Genomic DNA, 23,410 nt, shown 5'->3' on the forward strand with positions numbered 1-23,410 from the left:
TTCCTTTTTTGTTTTGATCTGAAATTTTCAGGAGAGGTGGCCAACATGGTTCCCTCGCTGATGTCAAGGCTTTTTTTGCCCATATCTTAATAGTTCCTAGCCTTATGCCCCCTTCAGTAAAGTTTCCTAGAGTACGGTACCCAGTTGGCGGAAATTTCGACTTTGAATACTAATTCAACAAAATCTATAGCGCTTCAGAGAAAAAGAGGTTTGGAGGTTTTAGTGGCTTGTAGTGTAGAGAAAAAATTAGGAATAAGAATCCACCATAGCAGTTAGGGTGCACAACTTTGTAACAGTGCTTAAAGAAATGCTAATTTTTGCAAAAGTTTTATTATTTCTACTTTTTACTTTAACAGCCTTTTATGTCAAGAAATAAGATCTTTCCTTGTCAGAAATCAATCCACGGAAGAAGGATTCTTCCTCTAGCAATTAAAAAAAGTTTTGTTGCAAATACTTTCATCTTTTAAAAGGTATTGAAGACAATATAAGGGTACCGAGAAACAATGGCGCTTACCCAGTTGGCGTGATACCTAAAAATAGCATTATCTATTCTATTATGGTTGAGTAACAGGAGGCTCTGGGAGCCCATTCTCGCAACTATAGATGCTTTAAGTAAGCATCCCGTCAGCACCTTGAACTGACTACCCAATTCCCCTCACATGGCAGTTACATCAATATGCCTTCTTACCTGTCTTTAAAAATATAAATAAAAGTAATCACGAAAAAGGACGCGAAAAAAAGACATAAGTGTGAGAACAGAGTAATCAAACTCGTTAGAAAAAGTACCATTAGAAGTCATAAAAAATCAACCTGAATAAATGCAATCGGAATTCCAGAGAACTTCATAATTCCCCAAACAACATTATATTACTATGTCAAACTCCCATGACATAAATTTCACAATTATGTCAGAGTAGACTACGCTCGCCACCGAAGAGGTTTATTTGGAAAGGGTAATTACATTTTATTGTTCGCTTCTTTTTTAAAGATTGGCCGGGTTGGAAAAGTATGAATTTCTTTGTACATATTTTACCTACCCCAAATATTTAGGAGGCTGAGTTTTAAACGAATCGTCAAGTTGAAACGAACGATAAATGTATCGATGTCTGTTTTATTTACCCCCTGGTGACTTAACAAAAGAGACTTAACTCAATGTTACAATCCAATTATTCAAAGTTTGTGTCCGCCTTTTTATAATGAGCGAGACATACGTTCTCTGATTACGCAATTTTCATATTGACATTTTCGAGGCATTTTGATGTAACTGCATGGTATGGGTTGACCCGGGCGAAGGTTTGTTCACTTGCCAAGTGAACCGTTTTGAGTGGGAATCGAACCTTGGTTGCCTGTACAGGAATCAAAGGTTGATGTCCACTATACCACAACGCCATTAGAAGTCATTGTAGTGTAAGTGATTCTAACGCTAATTCAAAGTTACGTCAAAATTAAGTGAAAATGGATTGTCAATTACATTCGATTATTCTTTGATTTTGTTAGATTACAATTATGTTCGATGAGTTTGATCACTCCGTTTGAGCTTTGAAACGTGAGCAGCCGTAATCAAACGTAATCGAAGCAAACAAATGGCAAATACTGGGTAATATTCTATCAATTATTCTATTGTGTTCAATTGCGTTCAATTGATTCAGCGTTCATTTTTTTGCGTCAAAAGTTCGCATTCCCAAACCAAACGCATGCGGATGGCGCAAAATATATAACATGGTATGGGGCTGACAGTTTGAATTTCCCAGATCCTAGTAACGGTTGAAAACATAGCCAATCAAATTTTGTTATTCTTTTACTGGTCACACTTTCTTAGAGAAAGCGCAAGTTCTGAAATTTGGTTTTTATTATATTTTAGTAAGTGAGTACAGCGCTAAATTCGAATTATTCCCACTGTAAATTTTTTGAGCCAGAAATCTTACCTCACAGGTCATACCTGTCCTGTATACCTACATCAGATTATAAAAATACAGGACGGGTCTCCTGTCTAGGACTTAGCTAGCTACACACACAACGTTCTTTTAACGTTTTATCTAACGTTCACAAACGTCCATATAACGTTAGATGAACGTTAAAACAACGTTTTGTGTCAGCTGGGCAGCTGTGGCATCAGAGAATGTTAACGTCCAACGTTGAAAAGAAAAAAGACAAAGATATATAGTATACAAAGATAAACCTCAGCATTCCAGATAGCTACCCAAATACAAAAATATTTAGATCATCAGAGCCACGTGCGCAGATGCAGACTGGCGCCAAAAACGAGAATTCCGAGTTCCGATAATGAAAAATCGGTTTGTTTTATTTTGTTAGTAGGGGTGGTTATGGTGGACGCCCGCGAGCAGTACCTCGGATTTTTTATCCATGGTCAATGACACTAAAATAGTTATTTAATATCCTCTCAAATTCATAATTTAATAAAGCTGCCCACGAACAATGGCGCCGCCGTAGTGCAAAAAAGGCGCGAAATCTACTTTTCACAAGTGTTTGGCAGGCAGAACAGTACAGTACAGTACACATGAAACATTTTTTTAATTGACAATTTTTCGCAATTTTTCTTTAAAGAAGCAAGGCAGGGGAAGCACAAAGCCATGGAGATTTATGCATTATTGGATCTTTCAAAGCCTCCTGAAAAGCTGAACTGGTGAGTATCTTTTTCTGAAGTATATAACACGTGCGTTTGGTTTGGCTGGGAACGCGAAACACGAAGGCAAACTACCCATGTCTAAACTTTTCAATATATCTCCAGAACTAACAGATTTTTTGAAATTCTGTAAAAAGGTCTAAGTTCCTGAATAGTTTTACTATGTTCTATGAAAAAATAAAAAGCATTTAGGTGCATTTAGTCAAATACTCTTTCATCTATTTAAGAGAAGACAAAAATTTGCGAAGAAAAATAAACCTTGAGCACAAAAAATGCCTTTTTAAACACTTTTTTCCACCGAAAAACAAATAACTTTTACAAACTTACCTTCCCCAAACATTGAAGAATCCTCTACTAATTAAAGTAAATGAGATAAGATAAGATAAAACCTTAAAATCAACCAGAATTTACAACCTTTCGTCCAAAGCAAAAGACGTGCTTTTCTCGCCGCCATTTTGTTTCTGAATGAGAATTCTAGAGAATTCCATTCGTTTCCAGCTCCCGCGGTCTTTATTCATCCAATCAGATCGCGCGATTTCACTTTCGCTTTCTCTAGTCCAATAAGACTGCGGGATTTGAGTCATGTGACATCTCTATTAAAAAACCCGCGCGAAATACAGGGGGTCACAAATAGAAATACAGGGGGTCACACTACTGGCTACAGGAACTGAAAGCAAGCAATTAAGGCCAATATTTTTGGTTTTTCTGAAGGACAAAAGGTATAGGAAGCTTTACTGAAAGAGGGATAAGGCTGGGACAATTTATTTAAGAGCCATTTTCTGTAAGAACCAGGCAGGTGGTGATAGTAGAAAAATTTAAATTCCTCCATTTTTGGATATTTGGTAGACAATAGTGAAAAACTCAGAATCCCAAAATTTCAGGTCCCTAAAATCCATCATGGCGGATTTACAGCCAATCAAAAAACCCACTTTTTTTGGCCGTTTTCTTTGTTATATACAACTTTAAGAGGCATTTTTTCAAGTTGCAACTAAGATCACATGGGTTTTTATTAATTTTATTGAAGTACCCAATTAGTGCTTCCAAAAAAAACAAAAAAACCCATGTGACCTTAAACGCAAATTCCATAATGGCGGCTTAAAAACGCTCCAAAATCCATTTTCAGCCATCTTTAAGGTGCCATTACTCAGCCCAGGACTTTTTTGGGCCAAATTTCTTTGTGGAAATGTGTTAAACAACTTAGTGACAGCAGATTTAAGCAATTTTGAAAACAATTTTAAAAGTAAACTGGGCTCTAGCAGCCCCAAAAGGCGGCTCCAAACTCAAAAAGTAGCAAATCCGGCTCAAATTTTTCAGAGTTGCAACTAATTTCGGGCAAAACCAAAAATTGGATCTGATAGCCTGGACTATGTACTTTCAGAAAGTTAAATAAACCCATGTGATCTAGAAGCATGAAAGAAAAAAAAAGGATCAGAAATCCGATTACATGTGGAAAATAATATTTAACAGATTTTAGTATTTTGGCCAATTTAGTTCATTTTTAGCTCACCTGACAACTTGGTGCAACTAACAACCAGTATTCAAAATAATAAAGACGTAGGTGTAGTCATTAAGGAAATATTAGACTATAAGTATAAAGTATGCTTTTTACAGGGATTTGTTAAGCATTTTAAAACTTTAAAGCTGTTTTTCTCAAAACTTTGTTTTCCCATTGTTTCATTGGTCATTCTGAGGCTCAGTTTTTCATTTTGTCCAGTTAAAATTTGAAGATTAGAGGCTTAGATAAATACTTAATATATAGCGCTTCTAATTAAAAGAGGAACAGTTTTCAAACTAAAATAGGTGTTTAACCAATCTAAGTCATCACATACTACAAAATTTTCTAAGATGGTTCCACCAGACCCCCTGCTCGTTACACTCGAAAAATTACCGGCCAACTGAAATTTCCTTATTTGCAGCACTGAAAACAAACAAGGAATTAATTCCTGTAACTCGAAGAAAATTGGAAAAAGCTGGTTTTTGACTGTTTCTGATCCTAAAGTGCTATTTTTTGGTAAAAGCTATGAAATTTATGTTTGGATTTCTAGAAAGCTTACCCATTCATTGTCAATATATTTTTTATTTGAAAGTAATCTCTTCATGGGATAAAAAGATATAGTCAAATCTTGTAGGGTCATTTTTCAAAATAAATTTCCCAAAATCGATTTTCACATTTCGCCATTATTTACCCTACGCAAACGCACGTGCGATCTCCTATCTGGATCGTTAAGTAATCCATTGATCACATATCGATCCGTCATTGAGCCGTTCCGATGATCGATCCTATTGAGCGCGGGCATCTGGCACATAGAAGATCTTTCAAATTCAGTATGTGAATACCATAACTTGGTTTAATGTTGACACCCTTCCTCTAATCACTACTAGAACGAAAAGCATTCGTCGTGGACACACGAACGATCAGTCATTCGCCACGAACGGTCTATCCGTTCGTCACGAATGCTTTTCGAGCGACCTTCTTTTAAAGCGTTTGTCACAAACGCTTTCTAGATTTCGACTCATTCGTGACGAACGCTTTAACAGGGAGGCGTTTGTCACGAATGCTTTATGATTTATGACGAATGCCTAAGCGTTCACGACGAACGCTTTGCTTTTAAGCGAAAGTCTAAGCGTTCATGACGAATGCTTGTGCATTTTTCACGAACGCTTTTCAAATAGGGTCAAATCCAAACCGTTCGCGACGAATGGTTTGGTTCAAAGGGGTTCGTTGAGAATGACAAGAAGAGGTAGACTATGTTTAAAGTGTTCGTCACTTTAAATAAAACATCCCTTTATCACAGAAACAAAGAAACAAAAATTTACTTGAATTTCAAACTACCATCATCCACTAAATATTTGAGACAAAGGGGAGTTCCCGGTGTAATTTTGAACACCACAATTGATTTTTAAGCGCCTTAAACTACAGTTGGAAAGTAGAGTTTTAACTCTGAGTTTTAACATGAGACTTAAGCTCAAATCTGCTCAAATGAGGCTTGGAATATAGCCCTAGAAGCCACCAAACCCCTCTAAAATCGAAATATTCAATGGAAGAAAGTCGAATTACTACAATAGCAATTCTCGCCCGAACTTTAAATTCTGAAAAACGTTAAAATACACTAAAATCTCAATATATTTCGAGGGTGATTGTAGCGACAATAGAATTTCAAACCTCACTTGTCTAAAGGAGGAAGTTCTCTTTTGGACTCATCGCGTCCAGCACCTCAATTTATCCCTACTGATAGTCAATTTTCAACTTGTCACTGAAACAGGAGTGTGCTGTATGTAATTCGTAATTAAAGGGAGTTTTGAATTGAAAAGGGTTAAAGCCCCAGATCCCAACCATTCTTTGCATAACTCTGAATTATAATACACTCAAAAAATATAATCTTAATTCTTATTACTTAGACAAATGTTTCTTGGTTTTTGTTACTGTATGAGGCAATTCGCGTCGTTACGAAAAAAAATGCCCTCGGAAGTTAGGTGTGATTAGGGCTTCTGTTTTTTACCTACATTACACCCCCTTCTCACCAACCCTCTGAGACCCCTTCCCGCCGGAAAAATTGGCCGAAATATCGTTCCCAGTGGAAAATTAGACTCTGATTTTTGTCCCAGTTGAAAATAATCAAATAAAAAAATCCTTGCTTAAACTTGTGTGCTATTTTTCTCTATCCCCACTGAATTTTCTGACAACTACATATTTTCTGGGAATGTTAAAAATGTCTGGAAGGGCAAAATATTCATTCGAAATCATCATCATTCATTCAAAAGTCGTAACAACAAGGAACATTGGCTCTATATAGACTTCTACTTTCTGAAATATGTACATGTTAGTATCATCCCCATCAAGTTTTTGTCCGTTATTTTTACCCCCTCCCACCCCGGGCTGAAAAATTCTACCAGATCTGTGAGAAGGGGTGATACATTTGCTTGATTCCAGATTCTTTTTAGGTGTGATCAAAGTTTCAGCCTGATTTGTAATTGGATGAAAATTTGCGTGACTCATTTTATGTTTTTTATATTTAAAAAATATTACAATGAACAAATTTAGGCGATTTTCTTGATCGTAACGAGAACATGGTATGATGTATATGGGGGGATAAGAGAGGGCTGCTGATCGGGGACTAATTTATTTAATCTCTTTTTTCAGCATAATATTACAATATTTAGATTTAAAAAATTTGAGACAGTGCTTGTAAGTACAAATTACTGGTTTGAGAAAAAAAAACATTGGTGGTTAGAAGTTTTATATCATGTAAAGTTATCAAGGTAAAGTGACTAACATTGTAGGATTCATCATCTCCCAGTTTGAATATTTCGATATTTCGGCTAGCGTCTCTTCGACTTTTAAATGGGTATTACAAAAAGTGATGATTCTTAACTTCATCTCTAAAAGGTTTAAAAAGGTCTTCTTAATCGACTTTCTACAACCGAAAAGTACAAAATATCAATTCTATCATGCGTCGATCTGACATGAAAAGCGAGATTAAAATCATCTTGTGATGTTTTTCTTAAACGAGCCGATCAATCAATTTGTACGTATTTTTCTGTCCGACATTAAGTGTCGTAACAAACTATACACTCTTATCTTTTTCCTTAGAAAGACAAATCGTTGAAGCACCAAGGCAAGAAGCATAGTCATGAGTCAATCGTTCTCGTTTGAAGATAGAGTAAAGAGTATAAAGAGAATTTTTTTAAAGACAATCCGAAGATACGTTTCAGCAAGATGAGATACGAGCACTGCAAAAAATTTGTCCCACAAATGAACTAAATACAGACTTGAGCAGTATTTCGGCTGTTATTTTCTTAGTATGATTGAACCCCCGGTGGGGGGAGGTACTTCGGCAAAAATATGGGCGCTGGGTATGACGCGTGCCTTAAGGGCTGGGTCACCCTCCCAAAGTCTCTCTAAGGTTTACCAAGATCACGGCTTTGGGGGATCTCTTTTTTGTGACACTGTAATGTCTTCTTTCGAGAGTAGAAAATGTTGCAAGAGCTTGTCAATCAATTAATTTCGCAAATTTTCAAGGAAGAAAGAAAAGAAACCTAATAAGTTTACCTGATTTAGTTAAGTTCAAAGAGAAGGGGATTTTTTGGCCTTTGATTTTAATGGTCGAGCAACTTCGAAACTTATAAAATTAGTTTTGTTGATATTTTTACCTACCTGTTTCCTTTTACCCCTCTGATTAATAAATGTGTATTTTAAAAACGTTCTCTTTAATAAAGCCCTCTTTATTCCAGTTTATATTTGGGCTGAAACTTTGAAGAAACTAGTGTAAGTCGGGTGTAAGTTAAGTTAACTATATACATAAAAGGCTTTAAAAAAAAAACTGAAAAAAGAAAGTTTTAAAAAATTTGCAAACGATACATACATCTCTTGATTGACTCCCTCCCTCACGTATGCTTTTTGAAGAACCCTTTTTGTTACGTATGGAAGTAATTAATTAGGAGATTCCAACCCGTTCTTACTTCTACCGACAAAGCTTTCCGCGATATTTTTATCCCCAACCAAAACTTGCATTTCATTCCATTTTTAACCTCCCACGACCTTTTTGCACTCTTATATAATTTCATCAAAATGGGGTGAAATGAGTGGTTCTCCCTCTGGGTAGAAACACTTATTTCCAAAACTACTAAAGTAAAAATTTTTGAATGTTCTAAGGTGAGCCAATTTTTCCCGTCGAAGCTTTGGCCTAGGCTTCTATTATTCTCAAACGAAAAAAGCTTCTTACAGGAAGTATATCTATAGGGTCTGTGAATCAGCTATTGTTTTTCCTCCAGTAGAGTAAGGGACTTGCGAAAAGGTACTATGTAGAATTTTTCTTATTTAATACTAACTGTTATTTATTTGCAAACTTTCTGTTTTATAAGCTTTTTTGATTGTTTTAAGACAACCAAATACTACTTTAGGCGTACAGACTCGCAGACTTTCACGGGTAGAAACTTTCGCGATTTTCACGAATTCTATTTTAGCCCTTTTCGCCGAGGTAAATGTCTTTGAAAATTCTGGACAAAATAAAAAAATCTGTAAAACGTCTAACTTAAAATAAAATGTAAGATTTATGGCACTTTTTAGCCTGTTAAAGTCTCATAAGTCAAAAGACATAAGTTTCAATCAAGTTCTAGAAGTATACGCTCGCGAAAGTAAGTGTTGTAAATTTCGTAATTCTTCGATCTCGCGAAATTTTGCACGCCTCAACAAGTACGCAAGTACTCAATTTCAATCCTTCATTTTTTTCTACAATAAAACTGGAAATCAGAGAAAGATAGTGAAGCACGTTTCTAAGAGCGTGGGAAATTTATATCACGTAATAAACATTGGAATGTCTTCTTTTTCTTTTAAATGTTGCAAAAAAGGAGAAAAAAATGTTGCAAGAAAGGAGAAAAAAATGTTGCTCAGTGGCGGCTTATTTGATCTTCATAAATGACACTGCATTATCTTCTTTTTCTTTGCAAAGAGCAGAATTGGGGGTGAGCACAGTGAAATACGCTAGAAAGTGAATTTCGATAAATGATGAGCTTGACATGGCAAATGTATCAAATTCATATAAAAAATGATAATCAAGCATCATCTGATTATGATCATTTCTCCCCAACATGTTGCTAAATAGAGAAACCTTCGATTTGTAACATTTCAATCTCCAAGAGAAAAGGAGTGAGCCTATAAAAGTAATTTTCCACTAAATAAAGGCAGAGTACTGAGACATATAAAAAAGGGAAACATTTCTTTCTTTAAAAATTTATTTATAAGTAGATACCAACCAGTATTGGACTCACCCGTGGTGATGACGATCTTTAATATGTTCGAGACGGGAGTTATTAAAGTCAGCGCTTATTTATGAAAATCAAATTTAAGAAATCTTTGGGCCTTTTTATCGATTATCTTTCCAAGATTCAAACTCGTATGTCGTATACTCCATTTTGTTTTTGAGATACTGCCCATAATGGTTAAGCTTAAATACTGCTGTGGTGAAGTGTCTATCTTGATTTGATTTGAAAATTGTCACTCGATTTGTCTTTTGAAATTCACTAACCATGTCAAACGAAAACGGCGTAAATTAACCCACATTTAAGGTAATTTTGAACAATATCTTTGAGCTGCCGTAACTAATTAACGATTTAGACCTTTACAAATGTAAAAAACAAATTCAATTGCCTATTCTATAGTATAGTATAGTAAGTATAGATTAATAAAATATCGAAATATGCGTAGTGGGAACTGATAATTTATACAATCTTTCAGTACTCACTTTAAAATCTATACTTTCGATAGACCTAACAAGTTCTTTTTGATACCAAAATTTGTACTCGTAATGACTGCCTCGAATTTATAAAGTTCTTTTATTTATTGTATTTATTTCATAAATCTTCACTGAAAAAGAAAGCAAATGCATACTATAATAAAGCCTCTTCTGATCAGGATGGTATCGGGGGAGGTATAGACGTTTCCCTTTTTACACCTTCCAACCAAGGGCCAGATCTAAATTAAAGAGTGGTTAAATTTAAAGACTTATGGATTGAACTGAGATTGAACTATACAAGTAAACTTTAGTAAGTAATAATGTTGGAAAGCATCCACCGAGAGAGCCCTTTTTCAATTATCTACAGTTGTTGCTCACTAATTCGACGTTCTACTTTTCGATACGCTCCATTACTTGAGGAAAATCCAACACACCCCTGTGTCACTAGACCCGGTGGGAAAATATCCTAGAATTTCAGCCCCACTGGGAGAATGACTTTGATTTCATCCCCACTCGAAATTTAATGTTTAAAAATTGCACTCCAAAACCATCCCCATGGACTTTTTACCTTGGAACAACAGAATTCGGGCGCTTTTTTCAAGAGTCAGCCGGAAAAATTGAATTCTAATTTCACGGTGGAGACAATATGGTGTGTGTAATTCTCCTTGTGCATGCTTTAATAAATAGCTCTAAAATGAATTTGGTCTTCGTTTGAAATTTGAAATACATTTGTGCTTAAAGTCAGTAATAAGATTATTGTCATCAAAAATTGAAATGGCACAGTATTTGATGTCTCACGTCTTGGTTTGGCTAAGTCGTTACTTTGTATGGCATTTTTGCATAAAGTTTCCACATGATAATTATTTTCATTACTGGATTTTAAATTCAATGACATTTTCGAATTTACTTCATAAACATAACGAACACTTTAATAATATAGTCTACCTTTTTCTGACATTCTTCACGAACAGATTTTATTTTATTAGCGTGACCCTATTCGAAAAGCGTTCGTGAAAAATGCACACATTCGTCATGACACTTAGACATTCGTTTTAAGAGGCAAAGCGTTCGTCATGAACGCTTAAACTTTCGTTTAAAAGCAAAGCGTTCGTCGTGAACGCTTAGGCATTCGTCGTGAACGCTTAGGCATTCGTTATAAATCATAAAGCATTCGTGACAAACGCCTCCCTGTTAAAGTGTTCGTCACGAATGAGTCGAAATCTAGAAAGCGTTTGTGACGAACGCTTTAAAAGAAAGTCGCTCGAAAAGCATTCGTGACGAACGGATAGACCGTTCGTGACGAATGACTGACCGTTCGTGTGTCCACGACGAATGCTTTTCGTTCCAGTAGTGAATTCCGACACCCAGTAGAGCAGTAAAAAATGCAACTTTTCTAATTTTCCTTTTTTTTTTTTAAAGTACAATTGAAATATATAGGTAACTCATTGACTAAAATAAAAATAAAATAAAATATGCAATAAACTGTAAAGTGACTGCAAAAAAAAAGAATGACAGGTAAGACAGGAAAAACAAAACAAAACCAAACAAAACCAAACAAAAACGACCCAGGGACTTTAGCAGAACCTTGCGGTCACGCCGGGCTGAAAGAAAACACACGGAATACTCATGCGATAAAAGGACCCTGCCGACGCACCAGACTGTCCGGTGTATTTGTCCGGTGGCAAAAAGTATCCTTTCACTACACCAGACGCAATAAGTCCGGTGTTGCATACGGGGAATTTCGGACGTCAGACATTTATGTTTTGATTGTCCGTTGGAAAAAAGTATCCTTCTTCGATTACCGAACTAATCGAACTTTGTTGAACTTAATCGAACAACAAAATTTCAATTAAATTCTTTAATCGAACTTTTCAAAAGTCGCTAAAATTGTGAGTATTCAATTAAGTTCGACAAAACATTAAGTTCGACAAAGTTCGACAATGAGAAATGTTCGACAAATTCGACAAAAAAACTCCGTTTGATAAAGTTCGACAACAAGAAAGGTTCGACAAATTCGACAAAAAACTCCGTTCGAAAAAGTTCGACCACCCCTGGACAGCCGGTGTGCCAGAGGTCCGATCGGTGCTCACTGGTGAGGGGGAATGTGAGAGTACACGCCTGCACCGTTGGGGGTTCTTCAAAGTTCCTCAAAGCCGGCAAAAATTGCCAAAAATGATCTTCTCATATCTCGATTGAGGCTGCTACACCCCTTTCTCACTAGGAAAAATCTCTGGTGAGACCAATTGAAGCCTCTACAGCCCTCCACAGCCCCCATAGCCCTTCGGATACCCTCTGCCTTGCTCTCCTTCAAAAGCCAGCGCCCTCCATCAGTGCTCTGCATTGCTCCAAAGCCTTTAAAAGGCTTGAAAATTGGTCAAAATTGGAAAAATGACCTCCTTTGGGTACCACCGTGGATGGCCCCTGGAGGTCCCAGCCGGGGTTTTGGGGAGTTTAATCGGTATCCACTGGTCAGGAGGGATGTGAGGGTACACGCCTGCACCGGTGGGGGTCCTTTAAAGTTCCTCAAAGCGTCACCAACAGCCAGAAAAAATTGGAAAATTGGCGAAAATTAGTCAAAATTGGGAAAAATGACCTCATTTGGGTACCACCGTGGGGGTCCCGGCTGGGGTTTGGTGCATAGCAAGCAGGATCGTAACAAGGAGAAGTTTAACTTTGCGCGTATGGAGTTTATTACCAAAGACTTTGAAATGTTGCGCTTCTCCAAGATTTGGGTTGCTGGTGTGAAAAGAAACGATCGCATTCATGGCTCATTCCTCCGAAACAGGTGAAGACCAGCAGTGTGAATGATCCTCTTTCCGCATTTTTAATTCTTTCGTTGTAGCACCTCTTTTTCTCGCTCTCGTTCTTCTTGTGTGCAGCCTGAAGATTGTATGTCATTCGTTCGCCAGTCAACGGAGTAAGTGTAGGTTAGACTATAACATGGCTGCTGATTTCTTTTGCAATCTCGGCGGTAAGATCTTGAAGCTCGTTGTGACGGGAGATGATGAAACCGCCCCGAGAACAGTTTCATTGCGAGGACAGTTCATTGTCTTTTTTTTGCAAAAGTTCTAGGAACAGTGCGTCACAAACAGCAATATTTCGATCGCACGGAAACGCTTCAAAACACCAGCTTTTTTGGAGTTTTGTCTCGTTTACCCAAACGCTTCAATCTTGCGTAGGCTTAGGGGTCAAGACTAGAACCCCCAATACGAGACATTTGCCTGATCGAAAAAAATCATCATCAATTTTGTTGATTGTCAGAATCGTTTACTCACTGGAAATATGCAACTTTCTGAAGTTTCATTTTCGGTTGTGCTTCATTTTAAAAATACAAAGATGAAAAGTTACCATCACTCCCGCGAGTAAAAGAAAGTATTCCGACTAGTTTACGAAAAGTGCACTCGCGCGGCGAATACAATATCTTGCAAATTAATATATGCATAAAACTGACAAAATCTTTTCTTTTTTATGCTTAGGTGAGGTCACCAATGATCCTGACTTGACAGTGGAGAACCAAATTTGGCAATGCATAATTATTACGAGCGGCCGAGAAAGTTTATGTGACGCAAAAATTGCACAATAAACAAAGCCCTAGAAAAACATTATATTATATTTGATTGTCAATGCCAAAAGATATTTCTTTACTTTACGAATAATCTGCTGTGTTGCTTCGCCACTTACCCCCGGATTGTTTTAGTAGGCACTTCGGTCACGTAAATAAAAACACGTGTATATGTGTGTTGAGCCGACTGTGGACTGAACGAAATTGCAATTACATAAATTATTGTGGAAGTGAATGCTTTGGACGAATGCTTGGGGAATCAGGAAGACAACTTTTGTGAGAATGTTGAGTTTTGTTTATATGGCTGTTTGTGACACACTGAGGAATGAAAATAAAAAGGGATAATGATAATTGAATACTACTCACTGATGATCCGCAGCACTATTGTAAAGCTAGAATCGCTTCGCATACTCTTTGCTTGAGAAGATGATTGACAGATTAAAGTGATCTTGCCCTTCCTATTATTCCTATCTCTAGTAAAAAAGGGTGTCAAAACTAGAAGAGGGATGTCAACATTAGACCAACTTGCGGTAACGCACCCGACAGTCAGGTGCTTACATTTTTAAATTTTGAAAAAATCTAACAATCAACATGCGACATCACACTATTTCCCGCCATCTCCGCTGCTCCATGCTGTGGGTATCGTATATCGTCAACTTAGTATCAGGGGGGTCAGGGTCAGAATTCAACGGAAATTTGGCCGTTGAAATAGTTGTCTGGCCGGCAGAAATGCTATCCCGCCGGCGGAAAATTGACAGTCAGAATAGTCATCCGGCCGGCGGAATTAAATGATGGTAACATTTCTCGTCTCGTGGTAACTGTTTGCCCTAAAACAATAGTTATTTCAGAGAACGTGACAGTCTTTTGAATAACTAATTACTCCAGCATAAATATTTTTAATGATAACGTCATGTAATTGATTTTTCTTTTACAACACAGCTGTTACCTAGGGACAAGATAATTTAACCTTTTTATTGTGCTGGCTTAGGAAAAGTATATACAGGAGTAAATTGTTATTCAATAGACCGCCGCATTCTCCTAAACAACTATCATTATTGAATTCAGGATTTACTAAAATTTATTTAAAATCATTGTTTTGCAGCTCTGAAGGAGGTCAATCATTTTACCATTATTTTGCACCACCTCTTCCAAAGAATGTTATCATGTTTGCAACAAACAACAATTCAATCCAAGAACAGTTTGAAGTGAGAGTTAGTATTGATCCCAGTGTAGAGGATAAGAAAATCGGCGAATTCTCAAGAGATAAAGATTGTTTTGTATGGAAAGTTGACTTGACAGAGGAAGAAGTGGATGCAACAAATAAAGTTTTAAAAATGGTATGGAAGGGTTTTTGTTCAAAGAAAGTCTTATAATTACTCCCTCAAGCAGCTTTAGAAGTTTTATAAACAAAAAAGGAACCTTGTACATTCACACAAAATTTTTACGTACTGCTTTTTGTTAACCTGTTTTTGTTGGACTGTAATAAGGGTTTTCAGACAACCTGAACAAGGATCTATATTTCCTCCCATCTTAGCTTACAAAGTATAGTTACAATAAAAAGTTTGCAATTTCTTCCTTTGATAACTTATTAACAATTTATTTTTTCTTAGGATCGATTACTTAAAATTAGTGTGACCAAACAAGGAGCTGATGAAGGATTCTCTTCTCAAGACAAAGATGAAGAAGATTTAGTTTTTGATAACGACAATGATGATATCACAGAATTTGAAAAAAGTTTAGAAAAATTTGAAGACGACTTCAAGGAAAACCAATCAGCCATCAAAACACTTCATAAAAAGGTTGCTTCTCTACCAACCAAATCATCAACTAAAAAGAAAGTATCCGATTTCTTCAAACCTAAACAACAGAAAAAAAATTCTGATTTCAAAGCTAAAACAATAACCAGTAAAGAAACTGTTCTGACAGAAACTAAAGATAAAGTCAATGACTCTGATGGTGATAAAGAACAAAAGGGAAAAAGACCACACCCATTTGTCGAGTTAGTACACTCTATATTCTTTTATGTTTCCATTAGACAACAGTCAGTTGACTTGGGTATCAATGAACTGAGAAGAGAGTAGAGAACTCAATATTATCCAAAAGTTACTTTAGGCATACAAACTTTCGCGGGCAGAAACTTTCGCGATGTCGAAAAATCGCGAAATGTTATTCGCGAGCATAAACTTTCGCAAATCGTTAGATAAAAATGAGAATTTTCGAATAAAAATTGCCTTAAATTGAAAAATATTCATTAAATCCACTAAAGACGATTGCTCTTCGATTTTAAAATGGCATTAAAGGATAATAATATGCCTAAAATTTGATTTCTATTACGATTTCGAGGTTTTTTGATTTTAAATTTTTTAAGAATATTTCGTGAGCATAAACTTTCGCGAATTGCCCTGTTAATAATTTTCAAAGACATTTACTTTCGCGAAAAAGGCCAAAGTTCGCGAAATTCGCGAAAGTTTCTGCTTGCGAAACTTTTTACGCCTAAAGTAATGGCGATCTTGACACTTGTCAACATCCATGAATTATACGTTGTTAATCACGCCTTAATTCATTCAGCTAAGTTTTTGTCTCGACAGCTCAAATTTAAAAAGTGTAATTATTTCACTAAAGACTGGTCTTAATGATGATTTGTTCTAGCTCCCCTGAATCTAAACCAAAGAAAGCAATGATGCAAGCCAAACCTTCCAAAACACCAGAGATGGCTAAGAGAAGAGTCATAAGGAAATCTGGGAAGTCACCAGCAGCTAAATTTTCTGATCTCATTTCTCATGAAAGTAAGCATTTGAGAAATTGCAATTATTGTTTTTGTTGTTAACTGGTTGTTGTTTTTTTTATGCGGTCTGTACGAGATTTTTTTAAGCAATGGAATTGGATCTTTTCGCACGAGGACAGGCTTACACAGCCTGTCTGACAAAAAATCGACAGGAAAATGACACTTTCAAATTTCTGCTTGATTGATTTAAAGAAGTTATTACATGTGCGTCAAAAGAAGGTATTGCATTGTCTTTAAATTGTCGACTTTCTGTCGTCTTTTGTCTAAAATAAGGGAAGACTAAAAAATGCTTTCAAAATCTTGTATTCAACCTTACAGATCCTACAGGACGGTGGGGTCATGGATGCTGCAAGATTTGTCATGATAAAGCAATAGTCATTGGTGGTCAAACCAAACAACAGATGAATACTGATTCTATGTGGCTTCTTGACTTGAGTAAGTAGCATGAAGCAATAATTCAAAATATTGTTGTGGATCAATAGATTATTGTATTTTTTTGCTTGCCTTGATTCATCCCTGAGGTGATTTATTACCATGACAATTTCGTTTCCTCTTCTAAATTCCCTCGATTAGATAAGGCTGTAACAATAACAAAGGTGCTTGAATTTGACTGAAAAAAGCAATTATAAAAAATTAAAAGTTCTTTTGGGGTTTTAATTATTTAAGTCAGGAGATAATATTATAAAGAAGTGGTATTTTATATTCATTATAGCCTTGTTTTTCACCGATAGACACATCAAAATCTCTAAAAATCGAGTAGTCTTCTATTTAAAACCTTTTCAGAAACCCGAAAATGGGAGTTACAAAAGTCCGATAATTCTACAATTGATCGTCGTGTCGGACATAGTGTCGTATATGACGAAAAAAGAAACCTCGTTTTTGTTTATGGTGGATCAAAACCGAAGAAATGGTATAGTGATGTTTATGCACTGAATCTTGCCACTTTCGAATGGGAAAAATCAGAGGTATATCTCTTTTTGATTCGAATCTATTATCAAAAGACATAATCCTGAAAATTTGAAGTCATTTTGTTAAAAATAAATCAAAGGATATTTCACTTTCATTTTCGGTCAGAGTGTGCAAACAGTACTTTTAAAAATCGTTTTGTGTGAAAACAAAATAGTTTTTTATTTGAAATTTTCACAGGTTTGCTTACGCACATTTCTACGTCACAAATATCAATTTCGTAATTTTTCTAGAGATTTAATGTAGGTACTATTATATTTCTAGACCATTGGTAAAGCCCCAACAAGAGCTTATCACTCATGCAACAAATTTCACGACGAACTTTTTGTATTTGGGGGTGTTTACCCAAACCCTGACCCTGACCCTGATGGTTGCAGCAATGAACTCGTCATTTATGATATTGGTATGTTTTTATATTTCATTAATACAAATTCATCATGTTTTCTGTTGTCATTCCCAAGGAAAATAAAAGATAAAAGAGGCTCTTCTATTGAGCCAAGGGCGGGTATTTTAAGGTATCCTCAGAACATTTATATCGTGTACATCCTTAAAGTTTTTCGAGATAATTCGCAGAATACGGACAAATAAAAAAAACCGTGTGTCTGATTTTCAATCACTTCTTGTTTCTTACATTTTCCTCCGAAAATTCACAAACTATTTTCCACAAAAATTTTCTTCTTGACATTTCAGCAAATAAAAGTTGGTACACACCTATCATTAGCGGTGATATTCCGAATCCTCGATCGGGGTAAGTTCCTCACTCTAGATTTGACAACATCTCGTCGATCTTTTAATAACACTCCTGTACTGGTAAGAATGGAATTGTCTTTCATATGTGGGAATTCAGATTCTACCGTGGCTGATCTGGTATTTCGAGGTTTTTGGTTATTTTGCTTTCGGCAGCCGCCTTTTTAAGAGGCGACCGCCAGTTTTAATCCGCGGCCGCCTTTTACAAAGAGCGGCTGCCTATAATACTGGCGGCCGCCTTTTATGATAAGCGGCCACCTTTTTCCTTCGAAGAAGGAGGCCGCCCTTTATTACGATGGCCCCTAAGGCTCACCACGCACTTCCAGTTCTTATAAAATTTGTGAACTAGAACTGTCTAGGGTCATGGCCCAGAAGGCTCACAAGACACTGCGCACTTCCGAGTTTTTTTGTGACGACATTGCACACTTCTAAAAATATTTTAGAAACGTAAAAGTCCCCCTCGAAAGATAGCCGTTCTGGTCAGCAAAATAGATACCGAGTTGTAATAAGTGAGTTGATGATAATAGCGAAGAGGCTCGGAAATCCCGAGTTATTTTCTTGAGTTCAAAAGCCGAGTTAGTTACGAAAAACCGAGTTATGACGTTATTTTTCGGAAATTTCGACGTCATTTTGTACCTTCTATATGACGTCATTCTCAATTCTGTAGCTCGTTTTTTTTCCTTGCCTTTAAAATTTCGAGTTATCTCTGATGGTATCTAAACTCAAGTAAGTCCTGCCTTTAAATTTTCGAGTCATTTCTCGTTTTTTAACTCGGTTTTGTTTCTTTTAAATTTTCGAGTTATTTTCCTTCCTGTACATTCTCGGATTCTCGAATTATTTTCACAGCAGAAGGCTCAAAACACACACACACACACACACTTCTAGTTTTCATGCACTTAGGGTGGTCCTATGGCGGAAAATACCAGCGGCGTGGAGGCAAAAAAACAAAGTTGATATTTGCTCACTTTTTGCTTCCCAGATTTTTGCCACTGGGGGGAATTTTGCAGACCAGGACTTAACTCAGAAATTTTAACCTGTAACTCTTGATATGAGCAACTCGGAAATTTTAACTCATTTTGCGTAACTCGACATTCATTTTATAGACCAAAAAAAAAATTGATCGCGCGGGCCGCTCGCTTGGAAATTTCCCGCCCTGACAAAAAGTCAGAAGTGCGCAGTGTCACTTGAGCCTTCTGGGCCATTGACCCTAGGCAGTTCTAGTTCACAAATTTTATAAGAACTGGAAGTGCGTAAAAACTAGAAGTGCGTGTTTTGAGCCTTCTGGGCCATCGTACTTTATAACTGGCGCCCACTCTTTATAACAGGCGGCCGCCCTTTAAAAACGCGGCCGCTATTTATAAAGGGTGGCCACGTTTTTTAAAAGGCGGCCGCTTCTTTTACCGCCTTTTTCATAATCTGGTCTGTGAAATACAAGAGTCGTCAAAGTTAATCGCGTGGTAAGGATAGGATTAGAGTGTAAATATATATACACAGTATAATATAATATACAATATACAGTACTGTACAGTACTGTAATCGAGATAATGTTTTTAGAGCCGAACATCAACTTGGGTGTGATTGACCTGGTCAAATCCTTCTCACCACACTCACCACATACATAAAATCACATGGGTAGCTACCATGTTTGTTTATGTTTAGCCAATACATTTCACAGACCAGATTATGAAAAACGCGGTAAAAAACGCGGCCACCTTTTATAAAACGTGGCCGCCCTTTATAACTGACGGCCGTCCTTTATAAATAGCGGCCGCGTTTTTAAAGGGCGGCCGCCTGTTATAAAGAGTGGCCGCCTTTTTCGAAGGAAAAGGGTGGCCGCTTATTATAAAAGGCGGCCGCCAGTATTATAGGCGGTCGCTCTTTGTAAAAGGCGGCCGCGGATTATAACTGGCGGCCGCCTCTTAAAAAGGCGGCCGCCAAAAGCAAAATAACTAAAAACTTCGAAATACCAGATCAGCCACGGTAAGATTCTATTGCTTACCCAAAAGATTCAGTTGGGATTCTCAAAGCTTTAGGGTCAGTGAAGAGTAGCTTTCTAATGAAAGAGGGAGATGGAATTTCAGGGTGTTTCTTAACGCCTGGGATTATTTCTTGAACTGTCCTGAACAGTAATTTTTCCGATAGGTAAATGTAAATGGTTCTGTGACATAGGGGTGTTGAATATTTTGGAGAATTATTTGCTGAATCTAAAAATGCTTTTTGGCATTAGCTGCTTTTCAGTCGTTTATTCATCTATCCAACGATGTAAAAATAATAGATAACCAACTTGCCTTGATTCTCAAAAAACATCCGTGTACGGTTGTAAAAATATTAATGACATTTTGCATCGTAAAAAGTGCAATTAAATAAAAATTTGCTTCATTTGCAACCTTCTATTGGACAGAATCGATCACGTGATGTATATTTTTCCAAAATTTGGGTTAGAAAAAGTGTATTTTCCTATAGGCAGCCTCACAGAAGGAATTTTTTAATTAGATATTATTGTTCTATAAACATTCATCTGTTTATTTTGTATCAGGCAACCTTCATGCACTTTTCATTCGTGAGATATCGCATTTCAAATCACACATATATTTTTCAGATAACAGCATTTTATGAGCGTTTATTTATCCAGATGAAGATTAAGTGGTATCAGGCCGATCTGTAGTCCTTTTGTCTAAAGATTGGTACCTTTATCTTTTGAAAAAAAATCAAAAATTTGCAGTAAATAACAATTCAAATTTTCTATCAATTCAGTGTATGTCAAAAAGTGTGTCAAAATCTAGCTAAAAGCATAACACGCACTGCACACAGAGCTTTTTAATAGAGTGCTCATTTCAATAGGAAAACAATGGTTGTTCTCTTGAGAGAAGTGCCTTCTAGAGGTAGTTGGTTATCTATTATTTTTACATCGTTGATCTATCTTTGTAGTCATTCAGCAGTGATGATTGGTTCCAAATTGTACATTTTCGGTGGCTGGGATGCGCCGACCTGTCATGATGATATCTATTGTCTCGATATAGGTAAATTACAACATTTGTATATCCTTTCAACTCGTATCATTGTTTTCCTTCGGAGACAAATTTCCATTCATTTTCACCGCCTATGGAATAACAATAGGATCCCAAAAGAAAATCATCTCAACTGAAAAGACAACTAAATAAACTTGTCTTAAACTTGTTGGCTATCGAAAAAGATCTTCAATTCATGATATGCACCACTGCAATGACTTCACGAAATTATGCAACTTTTCTGTTTTTGTTCCACCCAATACGTCACTTTTTCTATTCTTAAAGTGACATATTGGATGGAAAATCTTAAAAGTTCTCAGAAGACTCTTCAGTGGTGCAAATCATGAATATTTTAATAGAGTAGATATTCAATACTTTTATGCAATAAGTTCCATATTTTAATGCAAGATCATTTTAAAGCCAAGTATTTCTTCCCAGCGACGACTTTACTAAACAACCACTTTAGTTTGGTCAAATTTAATCGTTTTAACTTTAACTTTCTCTTCATAGTCATAATGAAGTATACGAGATTGAAACCTATTGGTGAAGGTCCGTCTGCCCGTACTTGGCATTCCACCTCTGTTCTATCAAATCCAAATCAATTTTGTATTTATGGTGGCTTCGATGGCAACGACAGTTTGAATGATCTTTTTGTTTTCGATTCAGGTAAACCGGTGCCAAAAAAAGGCTAGGAAATTGAGCTTTTTTTTGACAGGAACTCGTCTTTTTTTACAAGGGAAAACACGTACTCAGGACTCGGGGTTCTGAGGCTGTTTGACTTTAGTCTTCTTTACCTGACTATACCAAATTTATTTTGTGTTATTTTGTTTTGAGATTACTTCTTTTCTTCTGTTTTAGTCAAAACGTGTTGGAGCAAGATACATAACGAGCATAATTCCATTTTACGTGCTGGTCATACATCACTGTTGATGACGTCACCATATAGTGATGATGACGTCACAAAAGCCAACAACAAAAGTCAGGTGTTAATTTTCGGAGGCGGTGATAACGCCGGACAATTTTATAACGATGTCATTCTACTGGATGTGAAATAGCAAAAGTGTCGTTTACTATATTTCGTGTTTTTTAATATTTTTTTTTGGTATTTTTATTTAGTATGATTCTTATGTTTATCTCTTTTAGGCGAGATTAGGTAAAGAATATTATCATTTAAGATTCTCCATATTTGTGGTAGTGTATATAGAATTAAAGGGACATAAAAGTACTGACGAAATTAGTAAACAAACCATATGTGGCGGGATACAAAATCAAAACAAATGTCACATGTCAAAATCAAAAATCAAAACAAATATGGCTGATTTTGATTGTTTCAATTGTTTTACAAGTTTGTTTTGGACACGTGATTTTAATTGTTTTCTTTAATGACACGTGGTTTGTGCAATGTTTACATTTTACTACTTTTATGTCCCTTTAAGCAGGCAGCAATTATGTGTGATTTCAGGAGTTCTATATGTGCTTTAACCTCCTTTCAGAGAGATGAGTTAAATACCGAAATTCATGATATTCATGACGTAATGTCTTCTACGGAAAGACCCCGGTTTTTGCCAGTAGTGGCACTTTTTTACACCTTTTGTCTAGTTTATAAGTGCCACTACTGGCTAAAACCGAGGTATTTCCGTAGAAAACATTACGTCATGGCTATCAAGAAATTAATTCGTAAATGCATGCTCCTCCCATGCTCCTCTGATCTTACGCGAATTGTATTCACGAATTTTGAATTGAATGAACATTACTTGCAAATTTCTTTTCATATTTTAATATATATTAAAACTTTAAATCCGAATGTGGTTTTTTTAGAATGATCCAAAATTACTTATACTTTGTATGACGTCCTGTTGTTATCTATTCATTATTTAATATTTATGGGAATTTTGAAATATTTCATTGTCCATTGTTTACATTGTTTCTGTCATGTAACTGTTACTGTGTTTTGCATGGTTGCTATGGTAAATAGCCTCATGTTCATTCTCAATATTTTTTAAAGATTTCATGGGGTCAGAAATGAAACAGGTATTGTACGAACTTGAAAATATTTGAAATTATAGTGTTAAATTATTTTGACAAACGGCCTTTTTAAATTATCCTCTAGTTACACTACCAATGTCGCCCAATGAAAGTCCATCAATGTTTTTTACAGGAATAAATTATACAAGAAAGGGTTCGGTGACCAAAATTATAACAAGCATAAGTTTGGAACATTTAAAGGCTTTGCCGACTCTAAAACACCCAAATTCTTCGGAAATAACACACAAAATTAAAATAGTTTTGGACGTTCACATTGAAAAGTCTATTTTTTCATTGTTTCCAAACACCACCTCCTTTTTTTTAGAAAATGCTCGTACCTTTTCCATATGTCAAGACCCCGCTGAACGGGGGAAATTCCAGTTTAAAAATGTGCTAACATTTGTGGCACTTTCCTATTACCCTCTCGTTCTAGATTCAAGA

The 23,410-nt window shown here is 36.2% G+C and overlaps 1 protein-coding gene across 1 annotated transcript; it reads left to right on the forward strand.

Annotated features, from left to right (window-relative positions):
• The first annotated feature begins 2,440 nt into the window (after nucleotides 1-2,440).
• LOC136801220 (rab9 effector protein with kelch motifs-like) lies at nucleotides 2,441-22,793 on the forward strand. The gene is made up of 11 exons (XM_067057853.1): nucleotides 2,441-2,644; nucleotides 14,541-14,775; nucleotides 15,049-15,437; nucleotides 16,088-16,224; nucleotides 16,542-16,658; nucleotides 17,007-17,188; nucleotides 17,454-17,592; nucleotides 17,880-17,937; nucleotides 20,865-20,956; nucleotides 21,455-21,610; nucleotides 21,803-22,793. Exons 1-11 carry the CDS (start codon nucleotides 2,592-2,594, stop codon nucleotides 21,997-21,999), a joined length of 1,755 nt encoding a protein of 584 aa, XP_066913954.1. The 5' UTR covers nucleotides 2,441-2,591; the 3' UTR covers nucleotides 22,000-22,793.
• Nucleotides 22,794-23,410: the final 617 nt, after the last annotated feature.

Source organism: Clytia hemisphaerica, unplaced genomic scaffold, assembly GCF_902728285.1.
Source record: "Clytia hemisphaerica strain Z4C2 unplaced genomic scaffold, Clytia hemisphaerica genome assembly, whole genome shotgun sequence".
Taxonomy (NCBI): Eukaryota; Metazoa; Cnidaria; class Hydrozoa; order Leptothecata; family Clytiidae; genus Clytia; species Clytia hemisphaerica.

Coding starts and splice junctions, on each gene's coding strand:
- LOC136801220 (XM_067057853.1), top strand. CDS start 2,592: ATGGAGATTTATGCATTATTGGATCTTTCAAAGCCTCCTGAAAAGCTG. Junction 16,225..16,541: donor TGATCTCATTTCTCATGAAA/GTAAGCATTTGA, acceptor TCAACCTTACAG/ATCCTACAGGACGGTGGGGT. Junction 17,189..17,453: donor TCGAATGGGAAAAATCAGAG/GTATATCTCTTT, acceptor TTATATTTCTAG/ACCATTGGTAAAGCCCCAAC.